The sequence below is a fragment of the Poecilia reticulata genome, chromosome 8, assembly GCF_904066995.2.
Source record: "Poecilia reticulata chromosome 8, P_reticulata-male-v2, whole genome shotgun sequence".
NCBI lineage: Eukaryota > Metazoa > Chordata > Actinopteri > Cyprinodontiformes > Poeciliidae > Poecilia > Poecilia reticulata.
Window position 1 is genome coordinate 16,594,451 of NC_088837.1, and position 18,072 is coordinate 16,612,522.

The window sequence follows — 18,072 nt, forward strand, 5'->3', positions numbered from 1 at the left end:
AGCTGTCAACTCTCTGACCTTTGCTCAGAGGATCATGTTTAACAACTTCGAGATAAGAAGTGATGCTATTTCTGCAATGTTTATTCCTAGAAATGAGCAAGTTGACATTTTAAGTGCATGCTCCTACATACAACGCGCATCTATCTGCTATGTCCAGTGCATGACCAATGAGCCCAACGTGTAAGTTATTCTACAGAGGAAGGAAGCCACACATATGGGGACATCATGCACACTGTGCACACGAGGCCCCCCACTGGAATTTGACTTTGTTGTTGCAAAACAATAGTGCTGAAAGCTGCTATTTCGTGCAGCACATAAAGGGCCAAATTGTTAATGTTTTACTGTATATTAATAAAAAAAAATAGCAGTGTAATAATGCAACAATGTAGATGCTAAAAAAACAGCTAGGTTTTTTTAAAGAACAAAAATGTATTACCTTTAAACACCGGACTTTACAGTTTCTACCTTAAAACATTTCTAATGGTGAAGCCAAAGCCTGATAAAAGTACACTGACATGATGTGACGTTGCAATCTTTTGGTTTAGCTTTAACTTTCAGAGGCAGCAGAGAGAGCTCACACATTTAAGCAAGAATCTCCACCGGCTGGAGCTTTTCTGAAAGACCTGATGTGAAATTTACGGCCGACGAATATGACAACTTTACTTTTGCGGCGCTTTATGTGGCACTGAAAATGTCAAAAACCGTTTCAATAATTCTTTTTAGCGGCATAGTGCTGGTTCTGAAATAAAGTATGTGCTATACATCACTTAATGGTTTTTTTAAATTATTATTATTATTTTAGTTCAGTCCCTTAAAGACTTGGTCTAAAAGCATGAGCATGATATTTGCGATAGCATGTTAAACAATAACTGAATTGATTCAACAAGTGCAGCAACAAAGACTTGCAATGTGAGACTGGCTTATATTTACAGTTGTAAATGTAAATGGTTTACATTTACAACTGTAAATGTAAGCCAGTCGGTACTTTGATACTTGGCACACATTTCTAGTCAGCGAACCCTCTTCCCTCTTTCTTTTAATCCTTCAAATCAAACCCTTCCTGAATCTGACATGTGCTGAAATATAATGAGGCATTTTAGAGGAGACTTTCAGTTTTCTGTACCAGGAGCACGGCAGCAAACGTCTCCTCTTTATTTAGTTTCCTGTGTGACTATGGTTACCCTCCCTTGCACTTAAATTAATGTTTTACTCTAACACAAAGTTTACACAGAAACATTAGGCAACACCAAGTCATTCATAAGTCTTTGGGACCGCTTGTCTGCAGAACAAATTATCTACCAACCCGTCATTATGCTGTGTCAGTCTTATTCAGACTTTGTTATGACTACAGCATAAATCTACATTTCACCACGAATGGAAATGTGAGCAGTCTCTCTGGGACTGGCGCAAAGGCTTTATATATATAACGGTCGTTTCCTGCACACGCACTGCACTGTCATTATGGCTTAGGCTGTGGGTTAATACTGTACATAACTCCATTCATCAGTGGAGAGTTGACCTCAAGCTGTAAGGAAACGTATCTGGAACTCACTCAGCATTGTTATTCATTCTCTGTAAGGTCATGGCAAAACTCAGAAAATACCTGAGTCAGTGCTTAATGCGTCCTGCAGAGGGCGGCAGAGCTGCGGGAAAGAGACAAGCTCATTGCGGTTTAGCTGCTCTTGTTTTTATCTTGCTCTGGTCGATTTAAATGAAAAAAGAAAAAAAAGTTTCACACCCAAACCTTTGCAAAACAATAAATTGCTGTAATTTCTCTCAGATTTTACACTTTTTTCCCCCCTGAATTTAACACTTACAAAAACTGTCATCATAAAAAGAACTTTGGCATGGACTTAATAAATGAAACGTGTTCACTTATCTGCAGCTACAGCCCAAAACCCTGCATGCCTCATGTGTTATTTATTTGTAGGATGAAGTAAGTAGAACATTATTTACTTAAAAATGAGGACATACAAAGTTTTACTACACATATAAAGGATTTATGTCTCAACAAAAAGCAGTTCCTCTGAGTTTCCTCAGATTTTTATGTTCCAATAAAATCGAAGTTTATGGGGAAAAAAGCTTCAACAGGCTTTTAGCTACATTTGCATATAAACCAAATAAATGCTCATTTGTTTGTTTGAAAATACAAAGGTTTGCGCCACTGATTTGTATTTACCCTCAGACTGAATGTTTTTTTTTCTGCCATTAAAAAACTATAATCTATATCATCTCTTGTGTTTTGGTTACGCATTTAGATGGCTACTCTTACTCTCCGCTATCACCGCATGCTTACTGAGGGAATGCTGCACAGTCAGTAAACGGATGCATTTCTATTGGCCTCTTTAGACAGATGACTGATCAAGGGCCAGCTGACTTGTTTTAGTTTAGAAGTTAACGGCAGGTAAAAATGATCAGAGCTATCCCTGATAACTACAACAGTTTTTATAAATGGGAGAAATACAAGGGTAGAAATTATCAACAGGTTGCAAAAGTAGCTTCTAAGTCCTTAGAATTTATTTTCATTTTCAGAGTCCAATTAAACTGCCAATTAAACTGGTGCCTTAGGATCGCATCTCTGCTTTTTGCGGATGATGTGGTCCTGTTGGCTTCATCGGAACGTGATCTGCAGCTCTCACTGGAGCGGTTCGCAGCCGAGTGTGAAGCGGCCGGGATGAGGCTCAGTGCCTCCAAATCCGAGGCCATGGTCTTGAGCCGGAAAAGGGTAGAGTGCCTTCTCCGGGTCAGGGGGGTCGTCCTGCCTCAAGTGGAGGAGTTTAAGTATCTGGGGATCTTGTTCACGAATGAGGGAAGAAGGGAGCGGGAGATCGACAGGCGGATTGGGGCAGCGTCTACTGTGAAGCGGGCGCTGTACCGGTCCGTCGTGGTGAAGAGAGAGCTGAGTCAAAAAGCGAAGCTCTTGATTTACCGGTCGATCTACGTTCCCACCCTCATCTATGGTCATGAGCTTTGGGTCATGACCGAAAGAACGAGATCACAGATACAAGCGGCCGAAATGAGTTTCCTCCGCAGGGTGGCTGGGCTCTCCCTTAGAGATGGGGTGAGAAGCTCGGTCATCCGGGAGGGACTCAGAGTAGAGCCGCTGCTCCTCCACGTCGAGAGGAGCCAGTTGAGGTGGCTCGGGCATCTGGTCTGGATGCCTCCTGGACGCCTCCCTGGTGAGGTGTTCCGGGCACGTCCCACCGGTTGGAGGCCTCGGGGAAGACCCAGGACACGCTGGAGGGATTACGTCTCTCGGCTGGCCTGGGAACGCCTTGGGATTCCCCCGGAGGAATCTGGAAGAAGTGGCTGGGGAGAGGGAAGTCTGGGCCTCCCTTCTGAAGCTGCTGCCCCCGCGACCCGACCCCGGATAAGCGGAAGAAAATGGATGGATGGATGGATGGATGGATGGATGGATGGATGGATGGATGGATGGATGGATGGATGGATGGATGGATGGATGGATGTTCCCCCCGATGCAGTCTCAGGAGGACTTTAAAGGTCTATCCATCCATCCATCCATCCATTTTCTTGCACCCTTGTCCCTTGATGGGGTTGGGAGGGTTGCTGGTGCCCATCTCCAGCTAACGTTTCGGGCGAGAGGCGGGATACACCCCAGACAGGTCGCCAGTCTGTCGCACTTTAAAGGTCTAAACATGAATAAAAGGTTGATTTTAGAAGGTTTTCTATTTATTCCCATACAATATCTAAGTACAAATTCCACAACAAAATGAGCACAAAGAATTTAAACACATCCAGACGTAATAATGAGAAGAAAGAAAATATGCATAATCTTATAAGCCACACCTCTGAAGCATTTAGTTAAAGGAATACAACCACTTTGGTATGATTGCACAGAAATATAAAATATATTATGGATATATTTCCACACACACTCAGTTAACAAACACACATAAAGAAACCATAAGCGATAAGCGAAAAAAAAAAAAAAAAAGTCCCCCTCTTATAATTACATGAGAACATTTCACATTTTAATCAGTGCTTCTCTGCTGGTGCCAGACACAATGTCAATGTCTCAGTCTCCGTGATGAACACAAACATTTTGGTCCTATAAAGAGACGGTGATGAAGTTTGAGAAGAACCCCCGCCTTTCAAATGACCTCACGTTCTGATATCGTTACATTTTTACTGTCGTCACACTTTGGGTGGCATTTCGTGCCCCTCCCTCGCTGATTCCCTATTTCAGGCAAGTTGGGCATTCCACAGCATAGCAGCGATAATCCACCTAAAGCTCCCCAATATGTCACCAGGGAACACTTGTCCCTCTTCAGTCTGTAACGGAGTAAACTTCCATGACTGTGGTTCAGCCTGTGGATACCATTCCGATGAGATCTCTCCAAGAACTATTTTTCATTAAGTTTGTTGTCTTCCGGCTTTATTAGGATCAAAGCAAAACTCGCTCGAGGTTTTGGTCGTTCGCTGTTCTCAGTAATCAGGTCAACCTTTGACCCTCTGCGACGCGAGTGGCTCGCGAGCAACCCGACAGGTTCCTCACCCCCTAATCGAGGGTCACTTGCTGTCACCTGTGCTTTTTAAGCTGCTATGCATGCATGCGTGTGCACATGCAAGCGTGTGACCCCCTGCAACTCTACTTTCCCCTGCCTCAGCCATTCTTTCCCCCGATGAGCATTCAGCTGTTGCCAACACTTGTCCACTTGATAACTGTTGCCATAGCTCAGGAACTCGGCACACTGTTTAACAAGCAGTAATGGTTTTAATGAAAACCTCATGTGCCTGAAAGTTCTGAGTGATAGATAATGCGGAGGTAAGACTTTAACGCGCTCCACGGTTCTGGATTTAGTTTTGAGCTAAAATTGCACAGTTGCACTTGCACTTCAAAAACAAGTATTCCTACTCCTTAAACTTTTTCGTTACATCCTAAGTTACAACCATAAATGTCGTGTCTTATTTGGACTTTAGGCGATGAGCTATCACAAAGTAAAGCAGTGCATAATGGTGGCTTGCAGAAAAAACAAAAACATCATCCATGGTCTTTAGAAATAGTCTGAAAAGTGTGGCATGCATTTCCATTTAGCACCAAAAAGACTTGCAACTTTAACTGCAGCCAATGATGGTTGCTGTGTTTCTGTCAGCTTCGTCTTTTATGTTTTGATCAAAATGACTCGGGTTCAGTTACACTGGCTTGACAGTGTCTGTGTGAACATCTTTTTTTTTTTAAGTTTGACCGTTGTCTCTTAGTTAGACGTTGACTCGGTTTCATTCATTGTCTGGGCTGAAAGTGTGCTCCCAAGTCTGAAGAGTGCTGTACATTTGTCCATGAATTGATAGCCCTTTATTCTGATAGCTCTAAATAAACTGCATTGGTACTAATTCTCATCACAGGTCACTCAGTTTGAAAAGGACATTTGTGTGTAATTTTGTCTCAGTATAAGTACAACTACTCTTTGAACGGTTTTTACGATGTGAACAAAAAGCATCATAAGAGGCAGCTATAGGTAAATATACCAGACAGTACAGGGTGAAGACATTTTAAGCAAGGTTTCGTTATGAAACATGCCAAGATCTGAAAAGGTTAAAGTAGAAAATAGAAAACTAGATCAACCCTTGGTTGCAGTTTAGAAGTTAGAAGATGAAACCATAACCGAGCTTACAAAGTTTTATGTCTCGCACAAAATTAACCTCAGAATACACTGTGAAACATGGCAGTGGGACCATCATGCTCTTGGGGGATTCATTGTTTCTTTGCAAGCAAAGGGAAGCTGGCAAAACAGAACAGATGGCGCCAAGTACAGATCCAGTCCTGGCAGAAAACACACAAAAAAGGAGGATAACTACATTAATATTAAATAATGCACGTTTATGTCTTAGAATGGGCCAGTTAAAGTCCAAATCTGTCTTGCTAGAAAATACAATACTTGCAAAAGATTCTCTAACTGATCTTGTGCAATTTCATTGTGATAATTAGGGCAGAAATTCCACTCTCTAGATGTGCAAAGATGGAGACACACCCTGCACTTGCAGCTGTAATTCCAGTGAAAGGTGGTTTTATAAAGTATCAAATAACAAAATTCCAGCTTAATACATCAGAGATTGCCGTTGTAACATGGCCATTGTGTCAAAATGATTACGAAACACTTAGATTAGAAATACTTACGCAACTCTCTCTATTAGGATATTTCCTTAACTGACAAATGATCTTATGTTTCATCCAGATAGTTTGCAAGCGTATTTATTTTTAATACAATGAAAACAGAAGCCATGGTTTTTGTTCTTTTGCGTCGCACTCCTTTCTCCACAAGTCCATCCATCATTCTCTGTTTAAATGCAAACAGCTCACATCCGCTTCTGCATTGAAATCGAAGGATTCACTTCCTATCTATCTGTTAGAAAACCTATTATTCCCCTCATCTGGACATCCATCAAACATCACACGTCCAATGAAACGATCCATCACGCTCCGCGCTCGCCTTTGCCATTGGCTGATGGGTCTGCCTCGGCTCACATTGCCCAAAGATGCGTGTTTCCTTTAGGGGCCTTGAGGGCATGGCCCTGTCTACTCCAGCTTCTAAGGGCTAAATTTAGACAGGAACCATTTTTTTTCTCCTCTCATCCAAAGGCTGCAACCCAGGTCAGAGGTCAGAGAGGGTTGGCCCAGTTGCCAAGGAAGAGTCAAGCAGCAAGGCAAAGCCACTGCTGCTCATTGGACTGTGCAAACAGCAGATTTGCCTTTCTGAACCGTGCAACTGACAGGCCTGAGAGCAATGGGGCCTGTGCAGATTGCATTGTCTCAATGAGACAAGCAGCAAAGTGTTGATAAATGACAGATTGCATGGAGCACAAAACAACACGCTCATTCAGCGCCAAGATTATGTCTTGATAAGCCCGAGGTTCGGGTGGTATGCTCTTTGCTAAGGTTTCGGAACACGTATGCAGTCTAGTCCTAGATGTAAAAATCCCATCGATTATGCTGTTCATAAACTAAAAACTTCAAATCAGCCAATTAATATAGCGCTTTTTTTTTTGTGTTGTTTTAAGTCTATAACAGCTAGCAGAGCTTTGTCGTTCTGGTGACATCATGAGAAAGTTTTACGTCTGTTGACAGGACTCGCTGTTGCCATGGGGCTGCTGAAAAAAAAAAAGCTCCCAGTAAATGAAGGCTGTTGCAGGGGTGGGGGAGGGGGTGCGCAGGCAAGTAAATAAAAGTGCCATTTGCTACATGTTTGCTGGGCGTCCTCTGAGCCAAGGTCTCTCTCTGTTATTGGGCTGCTGAATATGAAGCTTCTTGCAGCAGGACCCCCCACTCCGGACGACGCTGGTGTGTTTGCTGAACGAACGAGAGACACCCCAGAGGCGCCTCTGCTGAGCCATGTGAACGGACACACACTCATTCATTCATTCAGAAGTGAGGAGGGGGGGCAGTGTTTTAGGTTCAGACTGCAGCACCAATTCACCATTCACAAACAGAAGTAATTAGATGTAATATAGACGTCAGAAAAATATCCCTGGATTGGGAAAACTTCTTCTTGAAGCACATAAACGCACGACTTTAATACACATTCTTAGATTTCTAAGCTCTTCTGTCTGTTAGCTAAAATCTTTTTGATAGTGTTGCCTAAATTGGACATTTCTGAAAAGGAGTAAGAGGAAAACATTAAAAAAAAATACATCTAGTCTTTCTCACACTTCAGTTTGAATTTGAAGGATTATACTGTGTTAAGAATCACGAGTTACTGTTCTGTTAATTATGCTAATGCATCTGATAAACTATATGGTGAATTGAGAAATGTTTATAATTCCGTGGTTCCTGTGCATGATTTGGATTTTTTTTAAAAGGAAAAGCTTGATCAGAAGATTCAGAAAACAGCTTGAGCTTATTCTTAGCCTTGCGAAAGTTTTATTGAATATCTGATCTTTTGAAGATATTAAAAGATATAAAGAAATTATGTGAGCTCTATTACAAGAAAAAACCCCTTCCAAAACAAAGTTATCCAGTGTTTATATTTTAATCCACAACAAGCGTATTAAAGATTTAGATATTACCATCACATTACTTTTAACAATGTAAGTTTTTTTTCGATACGAGCACAAAACAAATAAAACACATCCTTTTTACCCCAATGAGACCAAAATGTGACATTTTAAACAATCAGAAGCACGTTGGAAGTGCGTTTTAAAAATGTCGCGCTGTGCAGCGCATCAGATGTCGGCGATGCAGCTGCACTCTGATTTGCTTCTCGGTGTGGGTGGTGGCGATCTGGCTGCCGGGGTGCTGTGTTTATGTGTGCTGGGGTTAGGGCCACGTGCACGCTGCAGGCATACACACTGACACAGAGGAACCACAGAGACTCTATTGATTCTGGCTGATCAAGACAGCAGCATTTGGGTGGTGGCTGCACATCCCGTGTGTGTGAAGTCAACACATTCCCAACATTCCTGCATTTCCCAAAGAAGCCAGTCCAGGCTTTCTCTCTGCTGGGGTTTTCCTGACCCTTAAGTCAGCTGGCCCTCTTTCTCTCTCTCTCTCTCTCTTTCTGTTTCTGAGTCGTTTTATGTCTGTCCTTCTGTTTTTAAATCAACTTTATGAAAAGTGCTATATAAATAAACTTTGAGCTTTGTCTATATTATATCACAAATTTTTAATCAGATGAATGTTCTGGTCAGCAGAGAGCAATGGGATGTGTGACTTTCAATAAAAGGTCTGCAGATATTCTTCAATATTTCATAAAGTAGATAATTGCAAAATGTCTCCTGAGTACCAAGGGAGTTGACCAGTGAGGTCAAATTTATTGTTGACTTTCAAAATTAGTCTCACACGTACTCTTCAGACCAAAGCCGGTTCATTCTTGACATATTAAAAACCACAAATAAGTTTTGTTTTTTTTTTTGTTTGATTTTGAGAGTTGGAGTTTGTCTATTTAAAACTATAGTTCAGAAAACCTGACTGCTACCCTATCCCAGACATGAAGAGTCCTTTAGCCGCAAACTGTCTGCTCATGACCAGTGCATTGAGCATAAAGGCACAACATCTATTCCATGTGGTAAACAAGTTTAAGTGCTAAGAGTCTGAATGACTAAAGCATATCTGGTTAAGGTAAATAGCAATGATTTTGCTGAATTTCAGGATAGTACTGTAATATAACTCCTAATCTACATGATATAATGGCACCAGCACCATGTCTAATGCAGCTAATGAGTATGTAAGCGGCATTTCATTACCTCAGTTATTACTCTTTAACTGAAAAATCAGAAAAACATTAATTACTGAAAATAAACCTATTTTGTACAACCTTCAGTGAACTGAATGTGTGAACAGCAGCTGCAGAAAAAGACTTTAAAAAGTGAGAAAGACGTGACGGTGAATTGCTTCTTGCATCTGTTGCCAAAATCTAAGGTAAAATTCAGAGGATGTCAAGATGCCCACTGACTCTTTTCTTCCTCCTACACCTTGTTTCACAAAGCAAAGTCCCAAAGCCACGAAAAGGTTTCTCGAAGAAGAGGAATGTAACCATAGAAACTCTGTTTGCATTTCCCAGTGAGCAATTTGAGGACGTCTGGCCGTCAGCTGGAATTCAGACAGTCAATTCAGCGCCATGCACCGTTCTGTCTGGAGAAGCAATTGTCTGCATCGGAGCAGCAGCTCACTGAACGAAATTCTAGGTGCATTTCCGTTCAAGTGAAAGGGCAGATAGAAAGAGCCGGGGCCTCGCCTTGTTAACTCTACAAAGAGCTGCTGTAGCCGCATCGCTTCCTCAAATGCGTTTTATTTGGAGCTGTAGGAAAAGCTTCAGGTTGCGGTTTACATGTCAATCAAAATTAGGAGTGCGGTTTGAGAGTCCTACTTTGTGCTGCGTGCCCGGTCACAGGGCTGCATTCAGGTCGGTCTTCAGACCTCACACTCCTAGCGGGCTGCTCTGCTCGAACAAAGAGGCCTTTCACATTGACCTTGACACACGGCCACCCCGTCACCACAGGAACCGACGCAGAGGAATCCACCCCGACTCTGATATCAATCTCTCTTTACCTTTTGGATAAATGGTTCCATCTAGGCTGGAGTGAGGCTAATGCACATCATATGGTTCTGGTTTTGTCCAGAACATGTGTGCCCATGAAACCACTTTTGTGCATATATTGTTTTTTGAGACAAAAATAAAACAAAAAAAACACATTGGGCAATAAAAAACAATTTATTCTTGTCAACAAAACATGTTTTCCTTTTTTTTTTTTTTTGGTTCATCTTTTTTTACAACTGCAGAGCCTGAAAAAATGAGTTCAGGCATTAAATTGCAAATATTTTTTAAACAAAATAAGAGTCTTTGAATTTACACGTTCTTCTTAAGAAAACAAATACAGATCTGTACATCAAACTTTTTTGTTTTGTTTTTTTTACACAAAGCACACCGTTTCAAAATGTACAATCTTATTTCACATTTTATACATAAAAACAAATAGGACTTTGCTACATTTAAAACTCTGCGGCTCCTCGTACTCGAGAAGACGCTCTGAACACTTCTCCGTCGTGTCCGGCTTCGGCGACGTGCCGCGTTGCAACACTTTCCATCTCCGTACTCCAAGAGTCACAGAACCAACCAAGAGAAGTCTGGGACAGTCCCATCAGTCTCTCTTCTCTTTCCTTGGCTTGAACTTTCATTATAGCTCTTCTCCAAAATCAAAAAAAAAAAAAAAACTTGCAATGCTTCCAAATGTGGGCAGCTAAATCAGTCAGTTTCCACATGGCACGGGTTGGTCCCCTGCAGCTGCGCCTCGTGATACAACCGCAGGAAGTCTTTGTAGCGAGGAGCGCAACCCATCCAGGCCTCCCCAAACCTCACTGTCCCAGTGAAAAGGAACTCGCCCTCTCCAGACTTCACCCCACACTGCAGGGGCATCTTTATGTTGCCTGTCCAGCTCCGTACCCTCACGCCCCCGGACACAAAGACGTGGGTCTTCTGTCTGTAAAGGCGGCTGATCTCCACGGAGACCGATGCGTGGTCCTCCTCCGGACCCACCGTCTTAATGGTGCCTCGTGCCACTGCAGGAAGGCAGAGGAAATGCGTCAAGAAACTGGCTTTACTTGCTGATCTGTGACTGGCCTGACTAAAAAACCCAAATATCTGACCAGTGATTGTACCACTAACAAAGCTACCAGGTCACCACTCTTTAGTGTGGGTGAAGTTACTGAGGGGAAAAAGACTCAAATACCACTCAACGTCTTAAAAAAAACATTGGATTTAAAAATATTGGAAAATCAGAAATAAGATTTCTGATAGCCCCACAGAGTAGAAGGGGCTTGAAATGTTGTTTCAAGCCCCTTATATATTTTTAAGTTAAAATATAACTTAAAAAAGTTATATTTTTTAAAAAAAGTATTTAATAGTTAGATTACAAACTAACAATTATAATAAACAGAAGACTTCAGAAGAACAACAATTGCATGTTTTAAAAAGGCAGAAATAATTTTTTTCTTCTTTTACACATGTATTCACTGATAAAGGGCAGAAAAGTTGGGAACAAATTCTACATGCAAGAAAATTCTGAATCTGCCGAAATCATTAAAAGCAGGTCAAATCTTTAGAGAAACTGATTAAAAATTGGCCGCAAAGCTTAGATTGGTGCAAATCGGACGTAGAACTTACCAAAGTCATTAGTGCAGACTGCTAGGAGCATCTCGGCATCAGAGCAGGGCTGACAGGGCGCTAAGTGGATAAAGAAACAGGCTAGGTAAGTTCATGCTCAGCAGAGCGCTCCAAAAGAAACAGAAAAATGATTCCTTTAGCATTTCCTTTCAGGGTGCAGGCCAAGACAAACACAAACTAATGAATTATTTAAAAAAGTAAATAAATCAGCCAATTCTAACTGCACAACTAAAGGAATCACATTCATCATCACAATATCAATATGTGCAATATCACAATCGATATATTTGACCATGTTTTGCAAGCAAATTCTCCAGGGAAGTAATACAGGGATTCTTGATATATATATATATATATATAGCAGAGATGCTGAAGCTCACAGAGTAGAAGGGGCTTGAAATGTTGTTTTGTTTTTTTAAAGAAGGGTAGATAAATCATTTGATATCATCATGGCAACAGTATAACAATCACATATTTTCCAGATATTGTGCAGCCTTACTGCCTGACACGTACATCAAAAATCAAACAAACTGAATTATGCACGCCTGTCTGTATGTTTAATGCTCACAGGGCCTGTTAGTGACCCCCGTCCCCAACGCTGCGTGACAAACACAGACCAGACCAAACGAGTGAGCAGTGCCGAAAGATGGGGCGTGTTCTGCATCATAACTACTTAACTTTAAAAGTGAAAAACAGCTTAGAAACAGCTGCTTTGTAAATGCCTCACATTACAAAAGTTCCACACACAGGAAAGATCTGATTGAAACAAAACTGTCTGCAGAGGGAAAAAGTCTTCTGCTAACGCCAGAAGGTTTTATATCAGGAGAAAAAGCACTAAATGGATCTAAAGATCAGTTGTCTCAGGTGGTTTTTAGTGGCAGGGTGGTAAACTGAGGGAGGAGGAAGCTGGTGTTGGCAGTCAGAATGGTGGACTGTGGTGCAGCAGCAGTGCCTGTCAATCTAGAAATTAAGGAGGATGACTAACTGTGTTAACTCAGGTGGATCTTCTCTGCTGGAAATCACCCGGCTTCACTGGTAAATGTTCATCAAGTTAGAAAGTATTGCTTTAAAAACAGAAAAAAGTAGGTGTGATTTCATTGTTCGACTATTCTCAGTCTGCTTCTTTTTTTTTTTTTTTTGAAGTAACGACTGGAGGAGTGAACGGCAATAATGTCAGCTGGAGCAGAAACTCGAGGCGCCACCACGTCACCGGAGATCAAAGGTCAAACAGCCACAAGTCTTGATGGCTCGCTAACAGCTGGACAGACGGTGGACTTCAAGAGAGCAGACCTCGCCCAGCGCCTCGGAGTGGAGCGCTCGCTCGCTTTGAAGTGAGTCCCGAGGACTGCCGCGGCATCAGGCGCGGCCGCGAGCCGGGGCCCAGGACCGGGGTGTGTTTGCTTTCCTGCAGAGCCGAGCCGAGAGGAGCGGAGCTCACATGTGAAACATGAAACACAACCACAGGAATGGGCCAAGAGCCGAGTCAGCGTCTCCTTCTGGCCCGTTTGCTCTGATCAGAACCACTTCATAGGAGCAGAGAGCGGAGGAGGATGGGAGGGGTGCAAAAGCACATTAGAGTCCCTGCAACATCTGGGACCAGATGCATTCCACGGTAATGGAGCAAAACTTGCTAATACCACTCAGAAGCGACAAAAACCACTTCAAATAGACAAGGGGGACACAGGGGAGATGCATGGAGGCGAATGGAATGAAAAGAAAAATATTACAATGATAAATAGACATGAAGGAAGCAGAGGTAGGAAATGGTCAACAGCGAGGGAGGGACTGAAAGAAAAGAGAGTAGAGGCCAAACGAGTCTATATGGTCCTCGAAGCTTCCTCCCAACATCTGGCTGGAGATGCATTCCAGCATGTTGGTGAGCAACCCAATCCCAGCACAGCGGGTCGGAGGGAGGAAGACGAGAGGAGAGAGGAGGAAGAAATACGGCGAAGACGATGAGAAGAAGCAAAGGAGCAATCAATCTGCCCACTCAGGCTTCGCATGACACGAGACCACTGTCTTTGTGAATCACCCCAATGCTATCTCATGCCACATTATAGCCCAGATCCCGCTGCAGCAGAGAGCCAAGCGCACTAATGTGGTCAAACCCACTGCAGAGCGTCCCCTCCGCCTCTTCACCCCACGCCGTGCCAAGCGGTGACGCAGGATTTGGAAACGTGAAGCCGGAGAGCCGTAAAAACACATGTGGCTCCTACGCTGCTCGTGTTTTGCTTTAGGTGGAAAAAACAACAGTTGTGCGCAGCTTGAAACTGTGCAGATCTGGCAGGTACGCAGCATGAAAATATATGACTGTTTTTCATTGGAAGGCCTGTGTTTGGCTGTGCCCCTTTCCACACACACACACACACACACACAGGTCATACAAAAAAAAAAAAAAAAAACAAGAATTACAGCTTGCAGCAGAGTATTTCAGTCAGATCAACGGTGCTGTTGTGAAACAACCACAGGGCTGACATTTGATCAAAACTCAGCCAGCTTTTTATCTTGTTCTTTCTTTTTTTTCCCCCCCCAAAACTAAAAGAGAAACTGAGTTTGGCTCGAGTTCATTGTTGAGTGAATGATTAGTGTCAAACCCAATAAAGTTTTTCACCAGCAGATGGCTGCATTTAGTGCAGAGTGCGCACCACAGAGACTAAGGAAACAAGCAGACATGGGCCAGTGTGAGACTCACAGTGTGATGACTTTCAGTAAAAATACCATCAGTTTGTTGGTATTTCCACAAACCTAACAACTTTCATTTAAAAACAGAATAATTATTCTAACCACTGCTGAAATAAAAAACACCACATTTTGATGCATCAGTTTTCAACTGATCATTGCAATGAAGACGTTTTTGTTGCTTTGCTCTTTATAGAGTAACACAAGCTAATATTAAATGCTAAGTAGCATGTTGAAGTAGCTAACCTGCGGTCCTGCTAGCATGCAGACTGTAGTTTTAAAACACTGTTGCCTTATTAAGTAACAGAAGTTTCAACATAGTTCTTTCGAGACTGGAAATATTTCTAGAAAGTAAGTTTTTTTTTTTTGCAAGAAAGAGAAAAGTGTAGCAATAGATGTGGGAGGGGCAGCGTTGCAGTACACTATACACAGAAACAATTCAGGTCACTTCAGCATCTCCTTTTGGGACTCTTACCACTATATGATGGAAAATTTTAAGGGGAAACTTGAACTTTTTAAATCTATAACTTAATAGTGGACATTTCCAAGTTTCCAAACTTTTATTACAGTATAAGTTCACCACAACTGCTGCAGTACAGAAGCAACATCAAGCTCCGCCTTACCACCAGGTGACTGCGCCTCCGCCCTCAGCCTGTCGCTGACCAGCTCGTACTGGAAGGCCGTAATCCTCCGGCTGATGTCCGTATGCGGGACGGCCTCAATGAAGAGCGCCCCCTCTCGGATGCTGAAGCAGTGCACCTTGCCCTCCGCCTGGTCCTGTTCGCGCAGCAGCAGCCGCAGCTTGCCGTTGCGGTCCAGGTAGATGTTTGTCCCCGTGGAGTCCTTGGAGGGTTTGATGCAGACGGAGAGGCGGGCGGCAGCGGGCGACAAGGTGTTGGGCCGCAGGTTGACGATGATGGCTCCGGTCGGGTAGAGCCACTCCAGAGAGCCCTGTGAGCAGCGCAAGTACACCTGCTCCACGTCCCTGGTGTGGCCTTCATGGGTCAGCCCGCTACAGGTGACAGAAAGGGTAACAAGTGAGCATTCGGAAAAAACCATGGTTTCATCTAAACTGATTTTCTGACTGGGTTCAGCTCAGAAAACAAGCTCTCCCTTCATCCAGACTGTAAGGACACTGCACCACATTCCTTCTGAAGCATTAAGGCTGTGCGCAAGACTGGCTGCATGACCAGTCACGAGCCAAAGCAGCCGACATGACCTCAGCTCAAACACACTCCCCATACCACATTGTTCTGCCCTGAGCTCTGGCAAAACGCACCACTGGCAGGATGCCTTTGGGAAGAGCTTGGAAGCAGAAGCGGATGAATGGAGGGGACACGGGGCCTTCTGGGGAGACAACGGCAGCAGCAACAGTAGCTGGGCCTGCTGCATGCAAGTGCAAATGCCGGTCACGCACCAAACCTCCCCTTGGTTTCAAACCACCAACAAAGAGAGTGGAAGAGACTTGTCCGGGCAGCACTTCGGACTCTGGCGCCAGCACGACCAAATCGCTCCCTCCACAACTTAATGCCTGGTCAGGGGTTTGAAAACTCCAGTTTGTCAGTCATTCCCGTGGCAAAGCCAGAGGCAGGAAGCCATCGGCAGACACATGCCAAGCTTGTGGTTTAACTCTGGGGGGAGAAACGCCCAGTATGCTGAAAAGGAGACGCTGAAATTCAAATTTGCCATAGATCTGAAGAAACCCAAGGCACATGCTGAGCAGATGCAGCTGAAGCCCGATAACCAGGCTCACCTCAGCACGCCTCTAATTAAGTCCTATCTTAGTTCATCACTTCTGCTTGCAATTAGAGGAGATTAGGCAAGCATCTCACTAATGAACAACAGATTATTGGTTGGAGGCTGAAAGCATGGCCTACCCCTCCTGATTGGTGGATTAAAAAAAAAAAACAAAAAAAACACTCGAAGTGCAAAAAAAATAAAAAAATCTGCAGATGTTGCAAGGGAGGTGAAATTTCCAGTAAAGTCAACCTTTTTCAGTGCCATGATATATCAAGACTGAAAATTTACAAAACTGCAAAACAAATAACAAAAATGTTGTCTTGGATCCAAATATATATATATATATATATATATATATATATATATATATACACACAATCAGGATAAGATGTAATATTTAAAAATCCAAGTATCATTCTGCAAACTTGTTACAAGAGAAAGCTCGTGACATTTCACAATAAGAGCACAAATCATATTGCATTTGTAAATACCAGCTTAAATAAATAATTAGTGTAAACAAAATAGAGTTTCCTCACAAATCTGTTGAGTCCAGTTACATATTAACCGCGAACTAGTATTCGTGGTTGATTTGGCCAAAGTGAATCTTTTCACTGCGACGTCTTTTGAGTTTCGGTCAGTCATTTTCAAACTGCCGCCAGCAACTCGCTTTTCTTTCACTGCAGCCGCTTGAAATTTAGCATTTTCAGGTGTGAGTTCGTTCAAAATAAGGTCAGAGAGCCTCACCTGCCCTTCCAGCTGCACTGGTCGCTTGAGTACTGGCAGAGAGAAATCCGGCAGAGAAGGAGGAGAGGCAGAAATGAGGCCAGCATCAGGGAGAGCATGTTTATCTCGCCTCACTTTGCCTCTTTTCTCGACTGAAACTATGGGAAAGTCCACCGCCGTCTGTCCGGCCGCATAGTGTTTCCATGTGCCCCGCTCCGCTTCGTACGCTCTCAGAGGTCTCTCGTTTTTGTTTCCCGAAGTTTCAGAGACATGAAGTCTCTTTTCTTACGTGTACGGGCCGCTCCTTGTGTTCGGGTCTCCGCTTACTGTGGACTGGTTTCGGCTCGGTCTCCGGCTCAGCAGCCCTGATTGCTCTCCACGTCACACCCCGTTCGCTCAATCAGCTGCGTTCAGGCGCTCAGCTCGGGCTCGGACATAATAACTTCATAGAACAAAACGACTCTTTTTGAAAACTGATTTATTACCACAGGTGGGAAGAGTAACATTTTATTCAAGGGTGTCTTTGCTTAAGAATATTTCTTACTCAAGCAGATTGTATTTGGTGAAAGAGGAGTTAAGTCGGGTTTTTAGAGGAATCAGACGAAAATATTAAATTATTTTTTACATTTATTTTTAAAACAGTGATATATAAAACTCAAAATATCTTCACAAAATGACAACGAAGCCACAGAAATCCCAAATCCCACTAATTCACAGTAAATAAAGCTTTTAATTCAGTATGAATCATCTATGTTAACACAGCGTACATTTCTTTCACTTACAAATACTGTAGATTCACTTACCATCTAAAAAGCACAGGGCCCACCAGACAGAAGATAATAGTAGAAATAGAAATGTACATAGATGTCAGTGAGATGTCTAAAGCTTGGAACATATTTTTATAATCTAACACTGCTTCAGACTTCTCCACATTTGTATTCATAACCTATCAGATGTGTTCCTTTATTTTCATGATGTTGTTTGTTTGCTAATTTTCCCTAACAAACTTCTGAAACTTTCAAAGAACAGCTGTATCCACAACAAGATTGAGCCAAACTCAAGTACACTCAATTTACTAATTAGGTAATTATGAAGACAACTGGCTGCAGCGGATGCCATTAATTTTTTTATAATTGCTTAATTACTTTATGAGTACAGAAGGTTGTATGCACCAAGACACTTTTTCTTTATATTGTAAAAAGGTGTGACATAATTCAAAGGTTATGAATGCCAATAAATAAAAGGCCTTACCAAGTACTTACCAAGGAAAAGGGTTGCTTTTTCTGAAGAAACTTAACTGTCCTTAAATATTCAT

At 42.7% G+C, this 18,072-nt stretch overlaps 1 protein-coding gene across 1 annotated transcript; it reads right to left on the bottom strand.

The window, feature by feature from the left end:
- Positions 1-10,147: 10,147 nt before the first annotated feature.
- Positions 10,148-17,138, bottom strand: metrnla (meteorin like, glial cell differentiation regulator a). The gene is made up of 4 exons (XM_008416130.3): positions 16,779-17,138; positions 14,918-15,306; positions 11,616-11,675; positions 10,148-11,011 (listed from the first exon to the last, which is right to left on the bottom strand). Exons 1-4 carry the CDS (start codon positions 16,874-16,876, stop codon positions 10,698-10,700), a joined length of 861 nt encoding a protein of 286 aa, XP_008414352.1. The 5' UTR covers positions 16,877-17,138; the 3' UTR covers positions 10,148-10,697.
- Positions 17,139-18,072: the final 934 nt, after the last annotated feature.

Coding starts and splice junctions, on each gene's coding strand:
- metrnla (XM_008416130.3), bottom strand. CDS start 16,876: ATGCTCTCCCTGATGCTGGCCTCATTTCTGCCTCTCCTCCTTCTCTGC. Junction 15,307..16,778: donor CAGTGCAGCTGGAAGGGCAG/GTGAGGCTCTCT, acceptor TGTCACCTGTAG/CGGGCTGACCCATGAAGGCC. Junction 11,676..14,917: donor GGAGGCGCAGTCACCTGGTG/GTAAGGCGGAGC, acceptor TTATCCACTTAG/CGCCCTGTCAGCCCTGCTCT.